Source organism: Tamandua tetradactyla, chromosome 14 (assembly GCF_023851605.1).
Source record: "Tamandua tetradactyla isolate mTamTet1 chromosome 14, mTamTet1.pri, whole genome shotgun sequence".
Taxonomy (NCBI): Eukaryota; Metazoa; Chordata; class Mammalia; order Pilosa; family Myrmecophagidae; genus Tamandua; species Tamandua tetradactyla.
Window position 1 is genome coordinate 93,043,096 of NC_135340.1, and position 22,969 is coordinate 93,066,064.

General features: G+C 46.0%; 1 protein-coding gene across 4 annotated transcripts in view; it reads right to left on the reverse strand.

The window, feature by feature from the left end:
- Positions 1 to 22,969, reverse strand: part of FAH (fumarylacetoacetate hydrolase) — a 53,210-nt gene that overhangs the window by 26,982 nt on the left and 3,259 nt on the right. For all 4 annotated transcript variants that reach the window (XM_077128527.1, XM_077128524.1, XM_077128525.1 and 1 more), the window contains exons 2-9: positions 10,465 to 10,575; positions 9,451 to 9,572; positions 8,873 to 8,922; positions 6,220 to 6,310; positions 2,773 to 2,870; positions 2,629 to 2,681; positions 1,270 to 1,369; positions 398 to 528 (exon numbers count right to left, since the gene is read on the reverse strand). In XM_077128527.1, the coding sequence (XP_076984642.1) occupies positions 398 to 528; positions 1,270 to 1,369; positions 2,629 to 2,681; positions 2,773 to 2,870; positions 6,220 to 6,310; positions 8,873 to 8,922; positions 9,451 to 9,572; positions 10,465 to 10,575 (756 nt within the window). The remainder of the gene's footprint in view (positions 1 to 397; positions 529 to 1,269; positions 1,370 to 2,628; positions 2,682 to 2,772; positions 2,871 to 6,219; positions 6,311 to 8,872; positions 8,923 to 9,450; positions 9,573 to 10,464; positions 10,576 to 22,969) is intronic.

A 22,969-nucleotide genomic window follows, 5' to 3' on the forward strand; every position in this document is an offset into this window, starting at 1 on the left:
GGCCTGGGAGGGGGCCGGGAGCAGGAGGCTGCAGCGACAGCAACCCCCACAGCCACCCGCTGTCGGGCGGCTCCAAACTGCATTCTCCGAGTTGGGCTGCAAGGGGCACTGTCCGCACGGGACACAATCTGATGCTGACCTCAGGAGGGCTGCAATGTGGTGGGACTGGCCTGGACACCTTCTCCTGCCAACGCACCAGATTCCCCTGGCCTCAGAGGACTCTGAGATGTCTAAAAATCTGTGTTTTCACCCCAAGAGCAATGTAGGAGGCTGGAAAAAACCCAAAATGGAATGACCGATGGCCCTGGTAACCGGAATGTCCAGGGCGCTCAGTGACGGGGCGAGCCTGGCGGTGGCGGGGCCTGGGTTCAGCTGGTCCTGCAGAGGCCGAGCTTACCTGGACTGGGTTGGGCAGGACGAAGGGCATGAGCGCATCCATGGGCACCACCCACGGAGAGATGGTGGTCGCGAAGCTCTTTCCGAGGAACGGCCCAAGAGGGACGTACTCCCACTTCTGGATGTCCCGAGCTACGGGAGAAGGGCAGATGCAGGGCTTAACAGGCTGACAGGTCTCCCTCCTCCCCTGGACCAAGGAGCAAAGACCCCCAGCAGGGGCCTCCCCGCAGAGGACTCCCCAGGACGAATGGACAGCAGCATACGAGGCCAAGGACAGAAGCCGTTTGAGGCCCCGGGGCAGGGCTACGGCAGAGAGAAGGATGTGGCCAAAGGGGTGTAAGTTCAGCCTCCGACTGCGAAGAGGCCTTGCTGGACTTAGGGAGCCATCTCCCCCTGCAGTAAGGCTCTCGGGTTGAGAGCTCAGGCCTGGAAGCCGGGCTGCTGAGCTTCCCACCTTAGGCCTGCCACTGACTTCACCCTCTGTGCCTCAGCTGCTTGTCTGTAAAACGGGAATGATGTCACCACTCCTCCTAGGGGTTCGGGGGAAACTACACGTGAGGTGCTTAGCACAGGGCCTGGCACATATCACATACTAAAGAAATACTAGCCATGATACCAGCTGCGTCCCTGCTAGCCTCACGAGAAAGCTGGGGCTCAGAAACCAGGCTGTATCTCAGGGCCGGGACCCTGCTGACTCCCCAAGTCCACGTGCTCAGCTGCTGGACCCCTTGCAGCCAGTGACGAGTACTAGGCTCGGGAAACCAGCCCTGGCTTCTATGAAACACTGTCCCAGGGCCACGGCCTCGACCCCGTCTCCAGCCAGAGAGCAGGGCGCCCGCAGCGGCCCCGGCCACAGCCACCCCCGGGCATTACCGCTCCAGTCGTTCATAAGGACCATTCCAAAAATGTGCTCGTGGGCCTTGGAAATAGGGATCGGCTCTCCGAGTGCGTTCCCGGGGCCTACAAAGAAAGCCTGACACAGGGGCGGGGGGTGGGGAGGTCTGGGATTAGAATCTGGGATGCCCTGCTTTGCCTAGAGGGCAAAGGTCAGGCTGTTCCAAATCCTGGCCCACCCAAGGGCCCTCCTCATTCCCCCCGGCTCTACACAGCCGCCTCTCCCTCCTGCAGGGAGGACCGAGGCCATTCCACCTTTCGCCCTGCGCCCCAGGCATGCTTTGTGTTTTAAGGTACGAGATGGTTCTGAAGAATGAAAAGTAACAGGATTTGGACTCGTGTACCCAGGCCCCCCTGGCGGCCGACCCCACCCAGCCCCTCCCCCACCACCCCTAAAGAAAACCAGCCTCGCCCCAGCAGCCCTGTGTCAAGACATTATCCAGAGGTTGCCGGGGAGGCACTGGGAAAGGGTCATAGCTGTCCAAAGACGCCTCGACATCTACAAAAACGGAGTCACAGTTTTATTTGTTGTGCTGCTGTGTTTAGCATTGCACATTTTTCATCAAGACAAAAACCAAAACCCGCCAAGGGCACCAAGTTAGGCAGAATCTCACCACCAGCAGGTCTGAGTTCACCGCGCTCCCTGCCCCCGGCCATGGCCGCACCCTCTGACTTTCCACCTGCGGAGGGTGCGCAGAGGCTCTCCGTTGTACCTGACAGCCACCACTTTGAGTCTACAACTCCCTCAAATTACAAAGTGTAATTTAAAAGACTGAATGACATTTATAACAAGGAATGGAGTTCTGACATGCTACAGCACGGATGAGTCTCAAAAACATTATGCTAAGTGGAAAGAGCCAGACACAAAATAAAAATATCGTGAAATTGCCCTAATGTGAAATACCTAGCATAAGCAAGTTCACAGAGACGACAAGTAGATGCGACGGTACCAAGGGCTGGAGGGGGGCGGTGGGGAGGCTATTGCCGAATGGGCAGAGTTTCTGCTCGGGGTCATGAAGACCTTTTGGTAATGGACGATGGGGACGGCAGCACAGCACTGTGCATGTAATTAATACTGCTGACCTGCATATTTAAAAATGGAAACTGCTATCTCTATATCATCACAATCCTTTTTATATTAAATGCAGCCCTGACCGCACTTCTGAGGCTGTGTGCTCAGCCACCAGTGTAAGGGGGCCTGAAACCCCAGCAGCAACAGCCAGAGATGCACTTCAGTGGCTAAAGATGGGTGAACAGCTCGTGGCCCAGCACAGACATTCCAGAGAGTTCTGCCGCCATAACTTTGCACGTGTGAACAGGACACTGGGCACGGCTTACCATTTCCAACTCGATATCCAGGAGTTTGGAGGCACCATACACAGGAGGCTTAGCTGGAAAAGCACCAGGGAAAGGGCTGTTAGGAGCACCTGGCTGTGGCGTGCACAGGCATGGAGCCAAAGAACTGGGCTCGGGGCCACTTACAGTCATCGGGTCTCATCTGCCCCATGGGCCTTCGGATGGGGGTGCCAGAGACCACGACGGAAGAGGCGCGGCCGTGGTAACCCACTGGTAAGTGCAGCCTGGCAAAGGAAGGCGAGAGAACACGGGGCATCAACACTGCTGCGGGTTGCAAAATGAAGTTTAAAGCTTTTTAAGGTCAAAAACAAAGAGTAAGAATCAACACACGTACGTGGTTCAAAACTCAGAAGGCACCTAAGGATAAAGGGTGGGGAACAGTCAAGCTTCCTCCCAGCCTTTTCTCCAGCACCAGTGTGGCGCTGATGCCAGTACTCTAGGAGCAGGAAACAGTAAGAGCTCCTAAAATGCAGCACTTAGCAGGTGCCGGCACCACGCCAGGCGCTTTCATACGGTTTCTCGTTTAATGTAATGGCCACAAAAGTCCTGCACTGCAGGCATCATTAGCCATCGCTGAGCAAGCGGGGGCCCTGAGGCCGTAAGTGGGTTGTCTGAGACCGCCCGGCCCAGAGGTGGTACTGCTGGGACTCAGCCCCAGGTCTGCTGACTGCCCGGGACAGCTGCTTCCGCGGTCGCCCACTCGCCACCTCATACAATGGGGCAAACGATCTGATAAAGGAATTGAGCACAGCGGCAGCGTCCAAAACCAGTACCCAAAAAGCGGTGGTGTTTCTACACACTGGCAATGAACAATCTGGAAAAGAAACCAAGAAAACTGGCAGAGGTTATGCAAGAATAACTCTAAAGAGTATGTAAGAAGCTGATAGCAGGACTGCCACTGGAGGAGGACACAGGTGGTGGGCGACGGGGGGAGTCTGACTTTTCTCGCTCTGTTTACCTCTAAGCACCTTTTCAATTTATGAACCACAGACATGTATTGGCTCTTTCTGGGTGCTTTTAATTTCTTAAATGTTTGAAAAGGTATTTCACCCTATTTATGCCAAAAAAGATAAAATAGCACAATTAATCACAGACCACCAATGAGCTTAAGAAATAAAAATTTACTTATCCGTTTAAATGCGCCCTCCTGGATCTCTTTGTCTCCCTCTTTCCCTTCCTCCCCCTCCCCCCCAGGGGGAACCACCAAATGAAATGTGGTTTCCTTCATTCCCCTGATTTCCACTTTTACTACTGTATAGTGTATTTTGGATCTTTTTCTATAAATGGTATTTTAGTGAGTGTTTTTCTTGTATTACCTATTCAAAACATATTTTACAAAAGTCTGACAGATTTACATTCACTTACATACAGAGAGATCAACACAAAATTAAAGTGAAAAAAGCAACTTGCAGAAAAATACATATAACATAGCCTCATTCCGCTAAGGAAAGAAATAAACTATGTGTGTGTATAACTTCAAGAAAAGTTGGGTAACAACATATCAAAATATTGTTCAAAGTGGTCGCCTCTGGTGAGTGGGTTGGGGCACAGAATTTCTCTTTTGTCCCCTTTTACTCCCCTTTATTGATTGGCTTATATCATGAAATAAATATATGCAAGTGTGTTACGTTCAATAACGGAAACAACAGAGATGGGAAAAGGGAACATTGTATTGTTTCTCCGTTCAGCCGCCCCTTGAGGAGGGCCGCTCTGGTTTGGCGTCCACTACACTCTCTCTCTCCCAGGCACATGCTACCAATACGGATGTATGTCTGGGGGTTGGGGGAGGACAGAATAACACCCCCCAAAGGATGGCCACGCCCTGATGCCCAGAACCCGCGAATGGCAAAAGGAACGTGCAGGTGGCATCAAGTTAAGGCTCGTGAGATGGGGAGATAAGTGCCCTGGATTATCTAGGTGGTCCCTAAATGTAATCCCAAGGTGCTTACAAGAGCACGGCAAGGCCAAAGGAGGAAGGAGGAGCCGTAAGGACAGAAGCAAGAGGTTGGAGTGACGCAAGGAAGGGGTCAAGTGCCAAGGACTGCACGTGACCTCCAGCAGCTTGACAAATGCAGGGGGTGAACCTCCAGGGGAGCCTGCGGGGGAGCCAGCCCTGCCAACGCCGTGACTTTAGCCCAGTGAAACTGATTTTGGACTTCCAGCCTCCCAAACTGTAAGAAAATAAATTTGTGTTGTTTTAAGCCACCTAGTTTGCTCAGCGTACTTCCAGCGTTGGGTTGCTAGAAACACTGCTACGAAAAACATCCTTGCGCTGGGACAGTAACACATGGAGACTTTACTTCTATAGCACAGGCACACAAAAATGAGACTGAGGACCAAAATGTGTGTGCATTCAAATGCTCCCCTTTATATACTTCCTACAGTGTTCTGTAGTGTTTGAATTACAAAAAGCCTGTTAACTTCATAATAAAATATATGTACATTAAGTTTAAAACGCATGGCCGTGCGTCACACTGGGTTAACTTTGCTAGGGTAGGTCTGTTTGCGCCTATTCTGCAGAAGGAGGTAGGGCAGGGAAGACCAGGCTTTCCCAGCTGGCTTCAGACACAGTTAAGGACCCATTTCTCTGGCCTGGGTTCTCCTCCCTTCCTGCTGCCCTTGGCCTCTGGCTACTCAGGTACTGACCCCTACCTGACAGTCAGCTCCTAATGCGGGACTGTCCACTGAGACAGCATCGCCAAGGACACGGGACAGACAGGCCAGACTCCCTGGGGCCTGCAGGGGGTCAGAGCCTTTGGCATTCACCCACCTCAAGTGGGAGGACAGAGACCGGGTGCTGACCCCAGATTCACCGCCCCCTCGCCCCACCCTGGTTCTGCAACCTTGGCCTTGGTGCTTAACCTCTCTGGGCCCTCCCCTGGCTTTCTTTTCCCATTTTCCTTCAACTTTGTTCCAGCCGACACCTTCCCCCGACACTGCTTGTAGGAAGCACCAGCCCCCTCCTCTGACTCTTCCGTCCAGAGGGTAGGCAGGGCCACGGCTCTGGTTCCTGGGCTCCAGGCAATGGCCCTGGCCTAGGATTAGGAGATAAGCAGACCTCTCGTCCTCGGGCACATTCACCCTTCTCTGAGCCTGTTTTCTTTCCCATAAAACACGACTCACAGTTATGGCTGTGAGGGTCAAATAAAGTGGCAGGATTGATTTTGAGAACTACACAGCACAGGACAAGCAGGAAGATTCTCATTCATCAGGAAATCCTAAGGATGAAGAATGCTAGGCTTTACGACTTGCCAAGAGAATAGCATGTGTGTTAGAAACAAAAGCGTCCGGAAGGATCTCAGGGATGCCAAAGGCTCTCACTCTAATCCCTGCTCTGTAGAAGAAGTAGCTGAAGCTCAGAGAGGTTAAGTGACTTGCCCATGATCATACAGCACATCTAGGGCTGAGCTGAGGCCAGAAGCCAAAGCCAGTTTCTATTTCGTTTCCAGAGTCGTGACTCCGTGATGCTTGCTGGCCTTTCTCCTGGGTTTACTTTAACCCCTGGAGACCAACGCGCTGCTAAAAGTGGAAGCGCAGGCTTTCAGCTGAGGCAAACTTCTGGTGCAAACATACCAGTTGGGCATGAGCGCGTTCTCTTCGCCCCTGAACATGACTCCGACGTTTGTTGCATGCTGCCGCGAGGAATAGAAGTCCGTGTAGTCCCCTGCGGAGGAAGAAAGACGGAAGAGGTGCAGCACGGCCCGGGGCCTGGGGAAGGGGCGCAGGGCAGTCCAGGCCAGGGCCACGCGGACGAGGAAGAAAGCGCTGCGGGCAGGGCCGGGAGACCTCGCCGTCCCGAAGCCCGGTGCCTGCCGCTTTTCCGGCTGCAACAGCAGCAAGCGCCGCGCAAAGCAGCCCATCTAAAGCTCCTGTTTTTAAACTGCCAAAGAGAAACAAAGAAGAGTTAAGGAGCCGACGCTTTTCTGAACACACAGTGAAGTTTAGACGTTACGAGGCTGACCCCTCTGCCCTTCGGGGCTGCCCCCGCGGGCTTGCTCACTGTGGGCTCTTCCTCAGCGCCCACAGGCTCTCCTTGCCGGGTCGCTGCTTCAGCTGTGCCTGCACCCAGGCCGACCTCCCCCTGCCTCTCGGTCCCCAAATCCTGGGGACTCCCTCCTCCACGAAGCCATCCCTGCTCTCTCCAGCCGGCCGGCTCTTCCCCCCAGCCCCTCCGCTGCACGCCACGGTGCAAACTTCAACAGCCCAGGTGCGCCGGTTATGGACATGCCTGTCCACTCCTTCACTAGGCTGCGTCCCCTTCAGGGCAGAGTCCAGGTCTCATCTTGTGTTCACGAATTTCAGATCTTGAAACTGAAAACCGGTTTGTTTTGAGCGCCCAGAGCAGAGGCATCACAGCATTTCAGAGCACTCCACCAAGTAAAGAAGTTTTTACAATGTCTGCCTCCTTGATTTGTTCTTGTTTTTGTTTGTCCATTATATATGTATGAGCTTATTATGAGCACTTAAAAGGGGTTGGAAAAGTGCATTTCCTAATATAACTTATGTGCACAGCTTAACTGAACACCATAAGTACAAGGAACCTTGAGTAGGGCATGAGATTTTATAGGTTTGTCCAGAGTGATGCCCCAATAAATCCCAGAACGATTTGAGCAGTGAATAAAAAAGTATTTGCAAAGTCCTCTTGGGGGAATGGCGAGAAAGGGGGAAAATTCAACTTCCCCAAGTGGAGAATTCCTGATATTCTTACAAGCAATGGGGACAACCAAAGCAATAGGCTGAGTCCCCAGTCTTGGAGTTTGTTCCTATGAAACTTATCCCATAGGATAAGGATAACAAAGGATAGGCTAAGCCTACTTAAAATTAGGCCGAAGAGCCACCCCCACAAAACCTCTTTTGTTGCTCAGATGTGTCCTCTCTCTCTCAGCCAACACAACAAACAAACTCTCACTGCCTTTCCCCTCTCTACGTGGGACATGACTCCCAGGGGTGTGGACCTTCCTGGCAACATGGGACAGAAATCCTAAAATGAGCTGAGACTCAGCATCAAGGGATTGAGAAAACCTTCTCAACCAAAAGGGAGAAAAGCAAAATGAGACAAAATAAAGTGTCAATGGCTGAGAGATTTCAAACAGAGTTGAGAGGTTATCCTGGAGGTTATTCTTATGCATTATATAGATATCACCTTTTTAGTCAAGATGTAATGGAGAGGCTGGAGGGAACCGCCTGAAAATGTGGAGCTGTGTTCCAGTAGCCATGTTTCTTGAAGATGATTGAATAATGATACAGCTTTCACAAGGTGACTGTGTGGTTGTGAAAACCTTGTGTCTGAGGCTCCTTTTATCTACCTTATGGACAGATGAGTAAAACATATGGAATAAAAATAAATAAATAATAGAAGGAAAAGGGGGGGGGGGGGGGGGGGTTGGAAACCAGTAGAGGAAAGGAAGCTGCTCTGAGAGAAAGGAAATGAGTGCAGAGATAAAAGGGAGCAGGAAAGCTCCTTTGTCAGGGAGCCCGTGGATGTGGAGTAGTAGATGGCAAGTGATTCGTTACATGCTCAGGATTTAACTTACGCTGTGGGGCAGGCACAGCATTCCAACTGTTTCTAAGCCTTAAACCCTTAGGCGAGACGCAGCAAACACGGCCACGGGTCTGCCTCTCTCTTGTCGGTCAGTTATCCACAAGTAGAGCTTCCAGGGGCTGACCCAGGACCTGGACCCAAAAACCGGGGCACAGCCAGCAGGAAGAACGCCAAAGCAGCGGCTGGGCCGAGTCCCGTCCTGCCGAGGGGCCTGGCAGGGTCAGCCAGCCTCTCCGCACCCCTGTGCCCAGGCAAGGCCCCCTCCTGGGGCTGCTGGACAAGGATGGGGGGCCAAGCCTCTCTCTGCTTCAGACTCAGAGTTTCAACAACTCCAGCTTCCTAATTGAAACTCCCATCAGACAAATGCTCAAACGAGGCCCTTCACTGCTCTCCGGCCTCTTTCCTCACAACCCCTGACTCTGGACTGAGCTCAGAGCCTCCTGGGAAAAGAGAGTGCTGTGCTGTGCAGGGAGCTGTGCAGCAGCTGGAAGCTGTCTGCAACCCCATCGGCGAGCTCTGGCCTTCAGACACGGCCTGAGTGGAGGCCAGGCCTGGATGCCGCATGCCGAGCGATGAGGCAGAAACGCTCCAGGGCCCCTGAAGCATTTCTTCATTCCCTCCCCCGAACCAGGCACCGTGCCCAGGGAGCTGCTTCTGCAGTGAGTCTCAGCAGACTCAACTCACCAATGCTGGCTGGGAGGTGCATGGTGGCAGAGTCCTGGGAGACGAATGCCCTGAAACACAGAACCGGGGGCTTCAAGGTCAAGCAACTGGGAAATCGGGGTCCCTACCCTGGCCACCCACCTGCAGGCTCAAACCAGGCCATCCCCAGAATCCTGCTCAAAACCCTCCACTGGACACTGCTCCAGGCCACACGAGGCCAGGCCAGGGAGGACGCTCACGCTGGAGCTAAGTCCACTCTTCTCCACCTCTGTGTTCTACTCCAGGAAAGGCCTCAGCTTACGCCTACTCTAGAAACCAGGCAAGGGACAGGGGGCCGTAATGAGGAATAGCATAAGTGGGCGGGTGGGCCAGTGGGCCTGGGCAGCTCCAGTCTAGGCACAGAGCGAAGCCCAGTGCACACCAGAACCAGCACCAACACACAGCCCAGGCGGGGGCTGGATGGAGGCGGGTCTGATTCAGCCGGGCCAAGGCGGCCAAGCTGTGACTTAGAATGGCCCTGACCACTACCCTATCCTCACGCCCTTGATGTGCCCCCTCCCGTGCTCCCTCCTCCCCACTAATCTCCACGTGCTCCTCACCGCTTCCGAAGCTCTACATCGTCTCTGAGCCTGGCTTCGCTGGCAGACAGTAAGTTCTGCAAGAACGCTCTCGCCTCCTTCCAGGCAGCCTGACCCAGGCCCATGAAGCTGTTGAGAGTTGGCTAGGAGAAAAGCAGAGAGAAAGATCAAGCCTAGGAAAGCCTGGTGGGAAGCCAGCCTGCTGGGACCCATGGCACCTACCTCTACTTCATGCCAACTCTCAGGGCCTCAGTTCTCAGTTTTGTCTTCTGTTTATTAAGCTGGGGAAGGCAACCGCCTTCTGTGATGGGGCTTCGTCTCTTCCTGAACTTGCACATAATAACCAAGGCCCGAGAGCTACTATCCATGACAGCTCCCCCCACTAAACTTGGTCTGGCGTACAGGTGAGGATGGCTATATGGCTGCAGTCTGCACCGGGTCTCACGGCCTAAGCTGATGCCCTTCATGCATGTTAAAAAGGGATCTCCTAGCAAGTGAGGTGTAGCAGAAGAAGCACTCAAAGATTCCAAATGTCAGACTTCCAGCCCAGCTCCACTGTTCTCGCTGTGTGAGCCTGGAGGAATCGTGTCTCATTTCAGATGCTCAGGTCTTCACTCAACTACTGAGGATGATGGTTCCTCCTTAGAGGGTCATTGTAAAGATTAAAGGAGAGGATGTGTGTCAAGTTCCTGGCACAGTGCCTGGCACATGGTAAGTGCTCAATGAATATTACTCTCCTTGCTGGCCCATGGAATGGGAAAATTCACATCAAAGTGCCTCACCATTTACAGAGAAGAAAATCCATAGTCATCCAACAAGTACATGCACACAGGCTGACTTCTAAATGGCGGCACCAAGCGCGTACTTGGGGCCCTGTGTCCCTTCATCCCAGCCTGTAGCTGAGGACCTGAAGTACAGGTCCTTTGTGCATCTAGTTTCAGAGAAGGCAAGAATGGAAGGCAAAGAGCATTTTCTTGAAGGCATTTGCAAGAAATGGCACTGCAACCAGAGCTATGCCATGTCACCATGTCCTACCTGATCAAAGGCATGCTGGTGCTCGGAGAGGACGGGCCCGGTGAAGAGGTGCCTAATGGCACTGACGTCCAGAATCTGCTGGCCGATCGCCACGCCGATCCTCGGTCTTGGCTGGGGGAAGGACATGTGATCAGCACAGGGAAAGCCCTGGGGGAGGGCTTGGCGCATTTCCATGGGACACCATCTATTTAAGGAACATGGGGTTTCGGGTTGACCACATGAGAGACATAAGATGCTCTAGGGTCCTGTCTCCCCAAAGAATCCTTGAACAACTGGCAAAAACTGACAGAGCCAACTTCCTCAGAGCTGCAGTAACCAGTGAAAGGTTGCAGTGACTGGAGCACCAAACCAAGAAAACACAACTTTAAAAAGGTAAAATTTGTGGTGCCCTTGGTAGTCCATCATCCACCCACTCCCCGTGCAAAGTGAAGCCAGCCTGCACCCTTATTCTGGGCCCCAGGCCCAGTTCTGGGTGGTGCAGAGTGACCACCGTGTGCATACGAGGTGCTGTGTGTCGGGGCCCATCCACAGAGCGACACTGCAAAGGACTGGGCCAGGGCACTCAGCTCTAGCCGGCTGTGTCAGAATTTTCACTGCATGTAAGAGAATCGAATTGAAGCTTCCAGAGGCAAAGGATCACTAACTTCAAGACATAAAACAGAGCACTTAGTGCATGTGTGGATGGGGGGATGGGGTCCATTTCATAGGGATTAGAGGGGGCATTCAGAACCCTGTAAACAGGGGAATTCTTAAGGCCATAAGCCCATGCCCAGGGAAAGAGATCTCAGAAAAGGCAGTGAGGACACTGCACTCAGCTGATCTTCTCAATAGGAGAGCTAATTTTTTAAAGAAAGCACCTGCCAAAACAGAGCCAAATTTGCAAAGACCATGAAAAGTGGCTTTTTTTGGTTTTTTCTTTGTTTGTTCTGCGTTCATTTGGTGTTTCCTGGCACTCAAGGAAATCTAACTGGATACAAACCAAGGAATGGAAAGTTCAAAGACTAAATTCCATTTTAATATTTTAAAATTCCATTTCAAAATAATAAAATGTATAGTATACAAAAGATTACAAGGTAAACCAAGAAACAGGAAATGATGATCCATCAAAAGGAGCAAGATAAAACATCAGAAACTATCAATGAAGGAAATCAGACTTTAGATATACTAAAAAAATTTAAAAGTGGTCTTATCCTTATCATAACTTGCCAAACCACAACCAAAACCATTCCTGACAATCCTAAACAATACCTATGGCATTATATAAGATTCTACAAAGGTTGCATGCACTAGGGTAACTCTCTAAAATCTATAACCTCCAGATAAGTCCCTGGGCCAGATAAATCCTGAAATGCAGAGGGGCCAGCCTCTCCAGAATTATCAACAGTTCCATCCCCCATCCCATAATATCAATAGCCCTTTCCAACATGAAAAAGTTAAAATGGGCATAGACCAAATACCCCTAAAGAGTGGGAGAAAGAGCAAAGATGATGGTGGAGTTAAAAAGAGAAGATTGGATTTAACAAATCTGTATGAGTATGAGTGCCGAATCATTACATTGATATTTCTTTCAGCCTCCAGTACTTTAGAGCAGCTAGAAATAAAAGCCTAAAATAGTGGAATTGTTACCCATACAAAACTCTGAAATCTGTTCTACAACTATTTGTTGTGATGTGCTTTGAAATGTATTGCTTTTATGTATATATGGTATTTAAAGAGAAAGAGGAATATAACAGAGAAGATAGGATTTAACAAATGAGTATGACTGTTAAATTATTATATCGATATTTCTGTTGGTCTCCAGTGTCTCAGAGCAGTTAGAAGAAAAACCAAATAATCTTGGAACTGTAACCCACATCAACTTTTAAAATCTGTTCCATAATTATTTGCTGAAATGTAGTTGGAAATTTATTGCTTTTTGTATATATGTTTTATATTATATGTAATAAAAAATGCTAACATAAAAATGGTCTTAAATGTGCTGAAGAGCTAAAGGAAAACACAAAGAAATAAAGGAAATCAGGGAAACAGTAAGTGAACAAAATGTGGCTCTCAATAACGAGGTAGAAACTATAAAAAGGAACCAAACAGAAATACTGGAAAGACCACAATACCAGAAATTTAAAAATTTGCTATTAAGTTTCTTAGAGCTGGCAAAACAAATAATCAGTGAGCGCCAAACTAAGACAATTGAGATTATTCAGGCTAGGGAGCAGAAAAAAAAATGAAGAAAAGCAAACAAAGCCTGCCAGATCTGTGGGACATCGTGAAGCATATCAATCTATGCATTTTTGGTGTCTTAGAAAGGGAAGAAAGAGAGAAAGGAGCAAAAGGAACATTCTAAGAAATAATGGCAGAAAACTTTCCAATGTAATGAAAGGCAAGAAAAACATATTCAAGAAGAAAGTGAACCCCAAAGAGGTTAAACTCAAAGAGAACCAGGACCAGACACATTATAATCACACTGTCAAATGCCAAAGATAATGCAAGAATTCTGAAAGCTGCAAGAGAAAAGCAATGTGTCATGTACAAGGGAGACAAAGTAAGATTGAGCGCCAATTTCTCATCAGGAACCATAAAGGCAAGAAGGCAATAGGATGAAATATTTAAAGTACCAAGAGAGAAGAGCTGCCAACCAAGAATTTTATATCCAATGAGAATGCCTTTCAAAATGAAAGAGAGATTAAGACACTCCCGGTTAAACAAAAGTGTCACCACTAGCCCTCCCTTACAAGCAATGCTAAAGGGAGTTCTTCCAATTGAAAGGAAAGGACATTAGACAATAGATCAAAGCAGCATAAAGATTTCTGGTAAAGATAAGCCCATGGGTAACTGTAAATGTCAGTACTATTGTATTGTGTTTTTAGTAAATAACTCCACTTTTAACTTCTTACAAGTTCTAAAATGCAAAAGCATAAAAAGTAACGATAAAATCTATGGTTTTAGAAACACAATGTATAAAGAGATAATTTGTAACAAGTACAACAAAAAGTGGGAGGGGTGGAGGGGTATAGGAAGTGTGTATTGAAGTGGAGTTAGTATCAAATCAAACCTTATTGTAATAGACTTAAGATGTTACATTGAAGCCCCATGGTAAACCCAAAGAAAAGATCTGGAAAGAATACACAGTATGAAATGAGAAGGTATTCAAAATAGTACATTACAAAAAATCAAATGAATATGAAAGTAGGCAGTTATGAGAGAATGTAGAGACAAAGAGGTATGAGACTTACAAAAATCAAATAGTGATGGCTGACCAGAGCAGCTCGAGATGAGCCCTGCTCCACGGAAAAGTTAGAAGGGACAGGAGGGCAACTGACCTGGAGAAGCTTCTGCACCACATGGGGCAGCCCTGGATGCAGAGGCCGAGGAACTGAGAGGCAGAAAGCTGGAGCCTGACGCGGGGGCACGGAGCCCACGGGAGTGCACGGACGGGAACGCAGGCATAGGAAGTAAGCCAGGCTGTGTTCCTGGGGCGCCGCTACCCTCACCAGTGCAGCCCCGTGACCGGCGACTCACCCCACACCCCATACACCTGAACCCTGTCCCCTACTCCCACTCCCCACGCTCCAGGCGCCCCCACCCCACCAGCCCCCAGTGCACGTACCTGCCCCCCACCCCCACCCCAAGTGCAGCCCAGTCCACCTCTCCTGCACCCCTCCTGAGCACTACCTTCCCCTCCCTGTTCTCTGCAGGCTGTTACCAGCGCATAAAGGCTGTGGGCACTAACCTCCATACCTAGACTACCCCCAACCCCCCATAGTGTCACACAGCCTCACCCACCCTCCCTGAGCTCAGCGCATCTGTTTATGGCACTCCCAGGCCCACGCATGTGCACAGGCCCACGTCATTCAGCTCTGGGAATCGCCCTTTACAGCAGTCCTAGAACCGCGTATGCGCACAGCCCTCAGCCCCACTTCCCAGCTCTGAGAAAGTGCCGACCTGTGCATACGGTCACAGATGCCCCCAATCCATGAAGGCACAACGCCAACCTGCTGCCACAGCTCTACACATGCACACAAACAGCCCTGTGCCTTAGACTAGCACACACCAGGGTTACACCCCAGCTGGTGCACCTGCACAGCTACATCCTCCCTGGCACTGGGTGCCCATGTTCACAAGCATCAGCATAAAATCCCCAACCTGCACCCATACCTGCCCTGAAACAAATCACCGCATTGAGTGCTCCACCCCATGCCCTGCTCCCTGCTCCACAACCATCCCGCAAACACAAGGCCTTAGACTACAGAAAGAAATCAACTCCCAAAGTAAATCAATCAAGATATTTCCATGCCACAAAGACAGCTGCAGATCACTAAGCATATCACAATGCAGACAGATAGAGCCCTGCCTGATGACCAAATTAAAACACCAGAGGAGACATAGATGTTGGAAAAACTAATCAAAGATGTTCATACAACTCTACTTAATAAATAAGTGGGATAGCAAGTGACATAAGGAGATCAAGAAGACAGTAGAAGAGCACAAAGAGGAATTTGAAAGAATAGAAAAATAGCAGAAATTAGACTCTGTTGACCAAATAGAAAACATACTAGAGGCACACAACTCCAGATTTGAAGAGACAGAAGAAAGAATAAGTGATATAGAGGATAGGATAATTGACTTCAAAGACTCAAAGCAGCAAATGGCAAAAAAGATGGAAAAAATTGAATGGGAACTCAGGGAAATGATAGACAAAACAAAGCACACAAATATAAGAATCATTGGTGACCCAGAAGGAGAAGAAGGAGTAAAGGGCTAGGAAGAGAGGAGTAAAGGGCTAGGAAGAGAGGATACAATGGGGGAAAACTTCCCAACCTTCATAAAAGACATAAATATACAAGTCAAAGAAGCCCAAAGAACTCCAAACAGAATAAATCCAAATAGGCCTTCCCCAAGGCACACACTAATTAGTCTGTCAAATGATGAAGAGAAGGAGAAAATCCTGAAAGCAGCAAGAGAAAAACAATCTACTACATACAAGGGAAACCAAATAAGACTGAATTCAGACTACTCAACTAGCACCCTGGAAGTGAGAAGGCAGTGGTATGATATATTCAAGATCCTGGAAGAGAAAGACTTCCAGCCAAGAATTCTGTACCCAGCCAAATTGTCCTTCAAAACTGAGGGAGAGAGTAAAGTTTTCATAGTCAAAAAAGTCCTGAAAGAATTTGTCAACAAGAGACCGGCCCTACAAGAAATAACTAAAAGGAGTTCTGTCGGCTGAAACAAAAAAGACAGGAGAGGAAGGTCTGGAGGAGGGCACAGAATTGAAGAGTACCACTTAGGTCAATTTAAAGAATGTAAAAGAGAAAGAGGGAAAAGAATATATAGATCTGACAAATAAAATTTAAAAGATAAGATGGTAGAATCAAGAAATGCCTTTTTTGTTATGACAAAAGCTATTTTCATTTTCAAAGTTATTTTTGCTCAATAACTTTGAATGTTAATGGACTAAACTTACCAATTAAAAGATACAGATCAGCAGAATGGATTAAGAAACATAATCCAGCTATATGCTGTTTACAAGAGACTCATCTTAGACACAAGGATACAAATAGACTGAAAGCGAAAGGATGGAAAAAGATTTTCCATGCAAGTTGAAACCAAAAGAAAGCAGGAGTAGCTATACAAATGTAAAGACATCATTAGAGAAAAGGAGGACACTATATACTAATTAAAGGGTCAATTCACCAAGAAGAAATAACAATCATAAATGTTTGTGCTCCCAATCAAGCTCCAAAGTACATGAGACAGGCATTGGCAAAACTGAAGGGAGCAATAGATGGTTCAACAATAATAGTTGGAGACTTCAATATACCACTCTCCTCTACAGACAGAACAACCAGACAGAAGATCAACAAGGAAACAGAGAAGTTGAATAGCTTGATAAATGAAATAGACCTAACAGACCTATATAGGTCATGGCACCACCAAGCACAAAGTTATACATTCTTCTCTAGTGCTCATGGAACATCACCCAGGATAGATCATATGCTGGGGCACAAAATAGAGCTTTAAAAATTTTTTAAATATTGAAATTATTCAAAGCACTTTCTCTGATCACAATGGGATGAAGCTGGATCTCAACAACCACCAAAGAATGAGAACACTCACAAATATATGGAGATTAAATAACACACTCTTAAACAATCAGTGGGTGAAAGAAGAAATTGCTAGAGAAATCAGTAGCTATCTGGAAATGAACAAAAATGAGAATACAACTTATCAGAACTTCTGAGATGCAGCAAAGGCTGTGCTGAGAGGGAAATTTATTGCCTTAAATGCCTATATTAAAAAGTAAGAAAGAGCGAAAATGGAGGACTTAACAGCAAACCTGGAGGAACTTGAGAGAGAACAGCAAACTAACCCCAAAGCAAATAGGAGAAGAGAAATAACAAAGATTAAAGCAGAGATAAATGAGCGGAAGAACAAAAGAACAATAGAAAGAATCAATAAAACCTAAAGCTGGTTCTTTGAGAAAATCAATAAAATTGATGGTCCACTAGGAAGACTGACAAAGAAGAAAAGAGAGAGGATGAAAATAAACAAAATAAAAAATGAGAAGGGGTGCATTACCACAGACCCTGAAGAAATCATAACAGGATACCAAGAACAAATATATACCAACAAACTAGACAACTTAGATGAAATGGACAAATTCCTGGAGACACACAAACAAGCTACACTAATTCAGGAAGAAATAGAAGATCTCAACAAACCAATCACAAGTAAAGAGATTCACTCAGTCATCAAAAATCTTCTTACAAAGAAAAGCCCAGGGCCAGATGGCATCACAGGGAAATTCTATCAAACATTCCAGAAAGAACTAACACCAATCCTGCTCAAACTTTTCAAAAAAAATTGAGGATAAAGGAACTCTACCTAACTCATTTTATGAAGCTAATACCATTTTAAGACCAAAACTGGGTAAAGAAGCTATAAGAAAGGAAAACTATAGGCCAAGCTCCCTAATGAACATAGATGCAAAAATTCCCAATAAAATATTAGCAAATCGAATCCAACAGCACATTAATTATACACCATGACCAAATGGGGTTTATACCAGGAATGCAAGGATGGTTCAACACAAGAAAATCAATTGCTGTAATATAGCACATTAGCAAATTGAAAGGAAAAAGTCACATGATCATCTCAATTGATGCTGAAACAGCTTTCGACAAAATTCAGCATCCTTTTCTGATTAAAAAAAAACACTCCAAAAGATAGGAATCAAAGGCAAGTGATGATAAAAAAAATATTTAAGCCCTCTAGCCTCCTATATTCTGGATCAGCTAGTAGGAAAAATAGGAGAGGATAGTATGGTAGCCCATGACAAACTCTGGGATCTGTCCTGTAACTACTTGTTGAAGAGTGTTTTGAAAACTATTGCTTTTTTATTTCTTTTGTTTTGTATATATGTCATACTACACAATAAAAAAAAGTTAAAAAAAAATCATAAGGAAGGGTAGGGGCCTGACTAGCCAAAACCATCTTGAAAAGAAAGAACAAAGTTGGAGGACTCATACTTCCCAATTTTAAAACTTATAAAGCCACAGTAAACAAAACAATAAGGTAATGGCATAAGGACAGACACACAGACCAATGAAGTTTAATTGAGAATTCAGAAATAAATCCTTACATCTATGACCAATTGATTTTCAAACAGGATGCCCGAGTACACTGAATGGGGGAAAATAGTCTCTTCAACTAAAGGTAATGGGAAAACTGGACATCCATATGCAAAAGAATGAAGGCAGACCCTTACCTCATACCACATAAAAAATAAACTCAAAGTGGATCAAAGACTTAAATATAGACAAAAACTATAAAATGCCTAGAAGAAAATATAAGGAAATATCTTCAAGACCTGTGGTAGGCTATGGTCTCTTAGACTTTATACCAAAGGCATGGGGAACAAAAGAAAAAAAAATAGATCATTGGACTTCATCAAAATTAAAAGCCTCTGTGCATCAAAGGACTTTATCAAGAAAGTAAAAAGATAACCAGCACAATGGGAGAAAATATTTGGAAGACACAAATCTGGTAAGGGTTTAATATCAAGATTACACAAAGAAATGCTATAACTCAACAATGAAAAGACAACAACCCAATTTTTCAAAATGGGCAAAAGACTTGGACAGACATTTCCCTAAACAAGATATTGGAGTAATTGGAATAAATGGCCAAATATATGAAAAAATGGTCAACATCATTGGCCAATAAGGAAATGCAAATCAAAACTACAATGAGATACCACTTCACACCCATTAGAATGGCTACTATAAAAAAAAAAGAAAGAATATAAGTATTAGAGAGGATGTATAGAAATAGGAACACACATTCATCGTTGATGGGAGTGTAAAATGGTGCCACTACTATTGAAAACATTTTGCAGTTCCTCAGAAATTTAAGTACAGGTATCCCTCATTTTATTGTGCTTTGCTTTCTTGTGCTTCACAGATATTGCCTTTTACACATCGATAGGCTTGACCAAGTCTATTGGCACCATTTTTCCAGCAGCATGTGTTCACTTCATGTCTCTATGTCACATCTTGGTAATTCTTACAATATTTTCGTAATTGTTGTATCTGTCATGCTCATCTGTGATCTGTTAGGTTTTCATTGTAATTTGGGGCACCTTGAACCACACACATATAAGACAGAGAACTTAATAAATGTCGTATGTGACTGACTGCTCCACCAACTGACCCCCCACCCCATCTCTTTTCCCTCCTCTCCTCAGGCCTCCCTTTTCCCTGAGAGACAATATTGAAATTAGGCCAATTAATAACCCTACAATGGCCTCTAAGTGTTCAAGTGAAAAGAAGAGACACACATTTCTCACTTTAAATCAAAACCTAGAAATGATTAAGCTAGCTTAGTGAGGAAGGCATGTTGAAAACTGAGATACACTGAAATCTAGGCCTCCAGTGACATTTAGCCAAGTTGTAAATGACATTTAGCCAAATGCAAAGGAAAAGTTCTTGAAGGAAATTAAAAGTGCTACTCCAGTAAACATATGAATGATAAGAAAGCAAAACAGCTTTATTGATGATATGGAGAATGTTTTTGTGGTCCGATAGAAGATCAAAACAGCCACAACAGTCCCTTAAACCAAACCTAATCCAGAGCCTGAACTGTCCTCTACGAAGGCTGAGAAAGGTGAGAAAACTGCAGAAAAAAAGTGTGAAGCTAGTATTGGTTGACCCATGAGGTATAAGGAAAGAAGCCATCTCCAAAACAAAAATGTGCCAGATGAAGCAGCATGGACTGATGTAGAAGCTCCAGCAAGTGGTCCAGAAGTTCTAGCTAAGACAATTGATGAAGGTGGCTACACTAACAACAGATTTTCAGTGTCTATGAAACATCCTCCTATTGGAGGGAGATGCCATTTAGAACTTTCATAGCTAAGGAGAAGTCAGTGCCTGGCTTCAAAGTGTCAAACGACAGCCGACTCTCTTACTGGGGGCTAATGCAGCTGGTGACTTTAATTTGACGCCAGTGCTCCTTTACTATTCTGAAAATCCCAAGGCCCTTAAGAATGATGCTAAAATCAACTCTGCCTGTGCTCTATAAATAGAACAACACAGCCTAGATGACAGCACATCTGTTTACAATGTGGTTTACTGAATATTTTAATCCCACTGTTGAGACTTCTCATTGACAATGCACCTGGTTACCCAAGAGCTCCGATGGAGAGGTGCCTGAGATGAATGCTGTCCTCATGATTGCTAACACAACATTCACTCATCAGCCTATGGATTCCTAATTTTAACTTCCAGTCTTATTATTTAAGAAATACATTTTGTAAGACCATAGCTGTCATTGATAGTGAGTCCTCTGATGGATCTAGGCAAAGTAAATGGAAAACCTTCCAGAAAGGATTCACCATTCTGGATACCATTAAGAGCATTCATGATTCATGGGAGGAGGTCAAAATATCAACATTAAAAGGAGTTTGGAAGAAGTTGACTCCAACTCTCACAGATGACTTTGAGAGGTTCAAGACTTCAATGGATGAAATAATTACAAAATGTGGAAGACACAGCAGGAGAACTAGAACCAGAGTGGAGCCTGAAGATGTGACTGCACTGCTGCCATCTCATGATGGAACTTGAATGGATGAGGAGATGCTTCTTATGGATGAGCAAAGAAAGTGGTTTCTTGAGATGGAATGTACTCCCAGTGAAGATGGAGTGAACATTGCTGAAATGACATTAAGGCATTTAGAATATCATATAAACTTAGTTGATAAAGCAGTAGCAGGGTTTGAGAGGATTGGCTCCCATTTTGAAAGAAGTTTGCTGTGGGGAAAATGCTGTCAAACAGCATCACATGCTACAGAGAAATCTTTTGTGAAAGGAAAATCAACCAATATGGCAAACATCATTGTCATATTTTAAGAAATTGCCACAACCACCCCAACCTTCATCGACCACCACCCGGATCAGGGAGCAGCCATCAGCATGGAGGCAAGACCCTCTTCCAGGAAAATACTCACCCTGCTGAAGGTTCAGATGATGGTCAGCATTTCTTAGCAATAACCTATTTTTTATTAGAGTGTATACATTGTTTTTTTAGACATACTGCTATTGCACACTTAATAGATACAGTATATACTACAGTATAGTGTGAACATAACTTTTAAATGCACTGGGAAACCAAAATATTCATGTGAATTGCTTTATTACGATATTCACTTTATTGCTGTCGTCTGGAACAAAACCTGCAACGATCTCTGAAGTAGGCCTGTAAAGAATTACCTTACGATCCAGTCATTCCAGTTCTAGATATACCTGAAATAACTGAAAGCAGGGACTCAAGGAGATGTGTGCACACCAATGTTCAAAGAGGCATTATTCACAATTGCTAAAAGACGGAAACAACCCAAGTATCCATCAAAAAAAGGAATGGATAAACAAAATGTCACATACACATACAACAGAATATTATTCAGCTATCAAAAGGAATGAAGTTCTGATACATGCAACAACATGGTTGAACCCTGAAGGCATCATATTGAATGAAATTAGCCAGATACAAAAGGACAAATATCGTATGATCGCACTAACATGAACTAATTAGAATGTGCAAATTCATAGAGTTAAAAACTAGAAAACAGGTTACCAGGGGCAGGGAATGGGGTGTTAAAGCTTAATAGGCACAGAATTTTTGTGTGGGGTGATGGAAAGGTTTCGGTAACGGATGAGTGGTGATGGTAGCACATATGGAGAATGCAATTAACACCACTGAACTGAATATTTGACGGCGGTTAAAATGGGAAACTAGGTTGTCTACAGGTTACTAGAATAAAAATTAAACAAAAAACATAGAATCATACAACACAAAGAATAAACCCTAATGTAAATCGTGGACTATAGTTAATAGTATTATTAATACTAGTATTCCTTCATCAATTGTAACAAAAATACACTAATGCACAATGTTAATAATGGGGAAACTTTAGGTGGGAAGGTATACGGGAATTCTGTACTTATGCGTGATTTTTCTGTAAACCTACAACTGCTCTAATTGTTTCCCAAAAACACTGGAATAAAGAAAAAAGAAAACCCATCGCTCCCTCTTTATAGGATCCTCTATGTAAAGTAGACTGGGGGGTTGATTTCTCAGCATTCTGCTCCAGTTCTCTCCTCTTTCCACTGAGCTAAAATTGTCCCTGTGTTCTCTGTCCAGACAGAACCTGGTGCCATCCTGTTTCCGGGTCATAAAGAAAAAAAGCTTTTTGTCATTCTTTGTCTGCTGAATGGCAAATAAGTAAATACCCTGAAACACGACCTCATGGACTAGTAAGGGAGTGGGCAGCCTAGTCCACCCCACTGTGTAAGAAACAGAAAAAGTCCCCAGCTGGAAAGGAGCCTCTGATGATTCCCCAGGCATCGCTTAAACACCTGCAGCAGTGAGGTGGCCACAGCTTTACCAGGCAGCTGGCTTATTTTTCAGGTGTAACCTAAGCTTTGTAAAGGGCAATTCCTTTGCAGGCAGAACAGTGAGGGCCCCATGCCTGGTGCTGAAGGCCAGGTGGCTTGGATTAATGAGCTCCATTATGCTCAGGTTAAGAGGGAGCAGGAAGCGAGACTGCTCAGATGGTGCAGAAGTTTCTTTCTGCCCCATAAAATCCCAGTGTGTCAGCTCTGATTATTAAGATATTTTCAATATTGGCAAAGCTTTGTCTTTGTCCCCAAGGCCCTGAATTTGCTCGGCAAAGCAAGACCCTAAGGGCATGTTTGTGGAATGGATCTCCACGAGCTCTATGCTGAGGCGGGCTTCCAGCTCTCCTGAACTGGCCTGTTTCTTTGCCATTTCAGTTGCAGGGAGCTTCAGCGTGGGATTATTCCATTGGCCGCTCACGTCGGCAGCCTGAGAAGAGATGGGCGAACTCTCTCTTCGTGCACACCAGTTCCTGGCTCTAGGAGTTAAACTGAAGCCAAACCTTTCACCTAGCCCTGAGGCCCTGGGCCCTGGAGGAGGGTGCTTGGTGAGACTG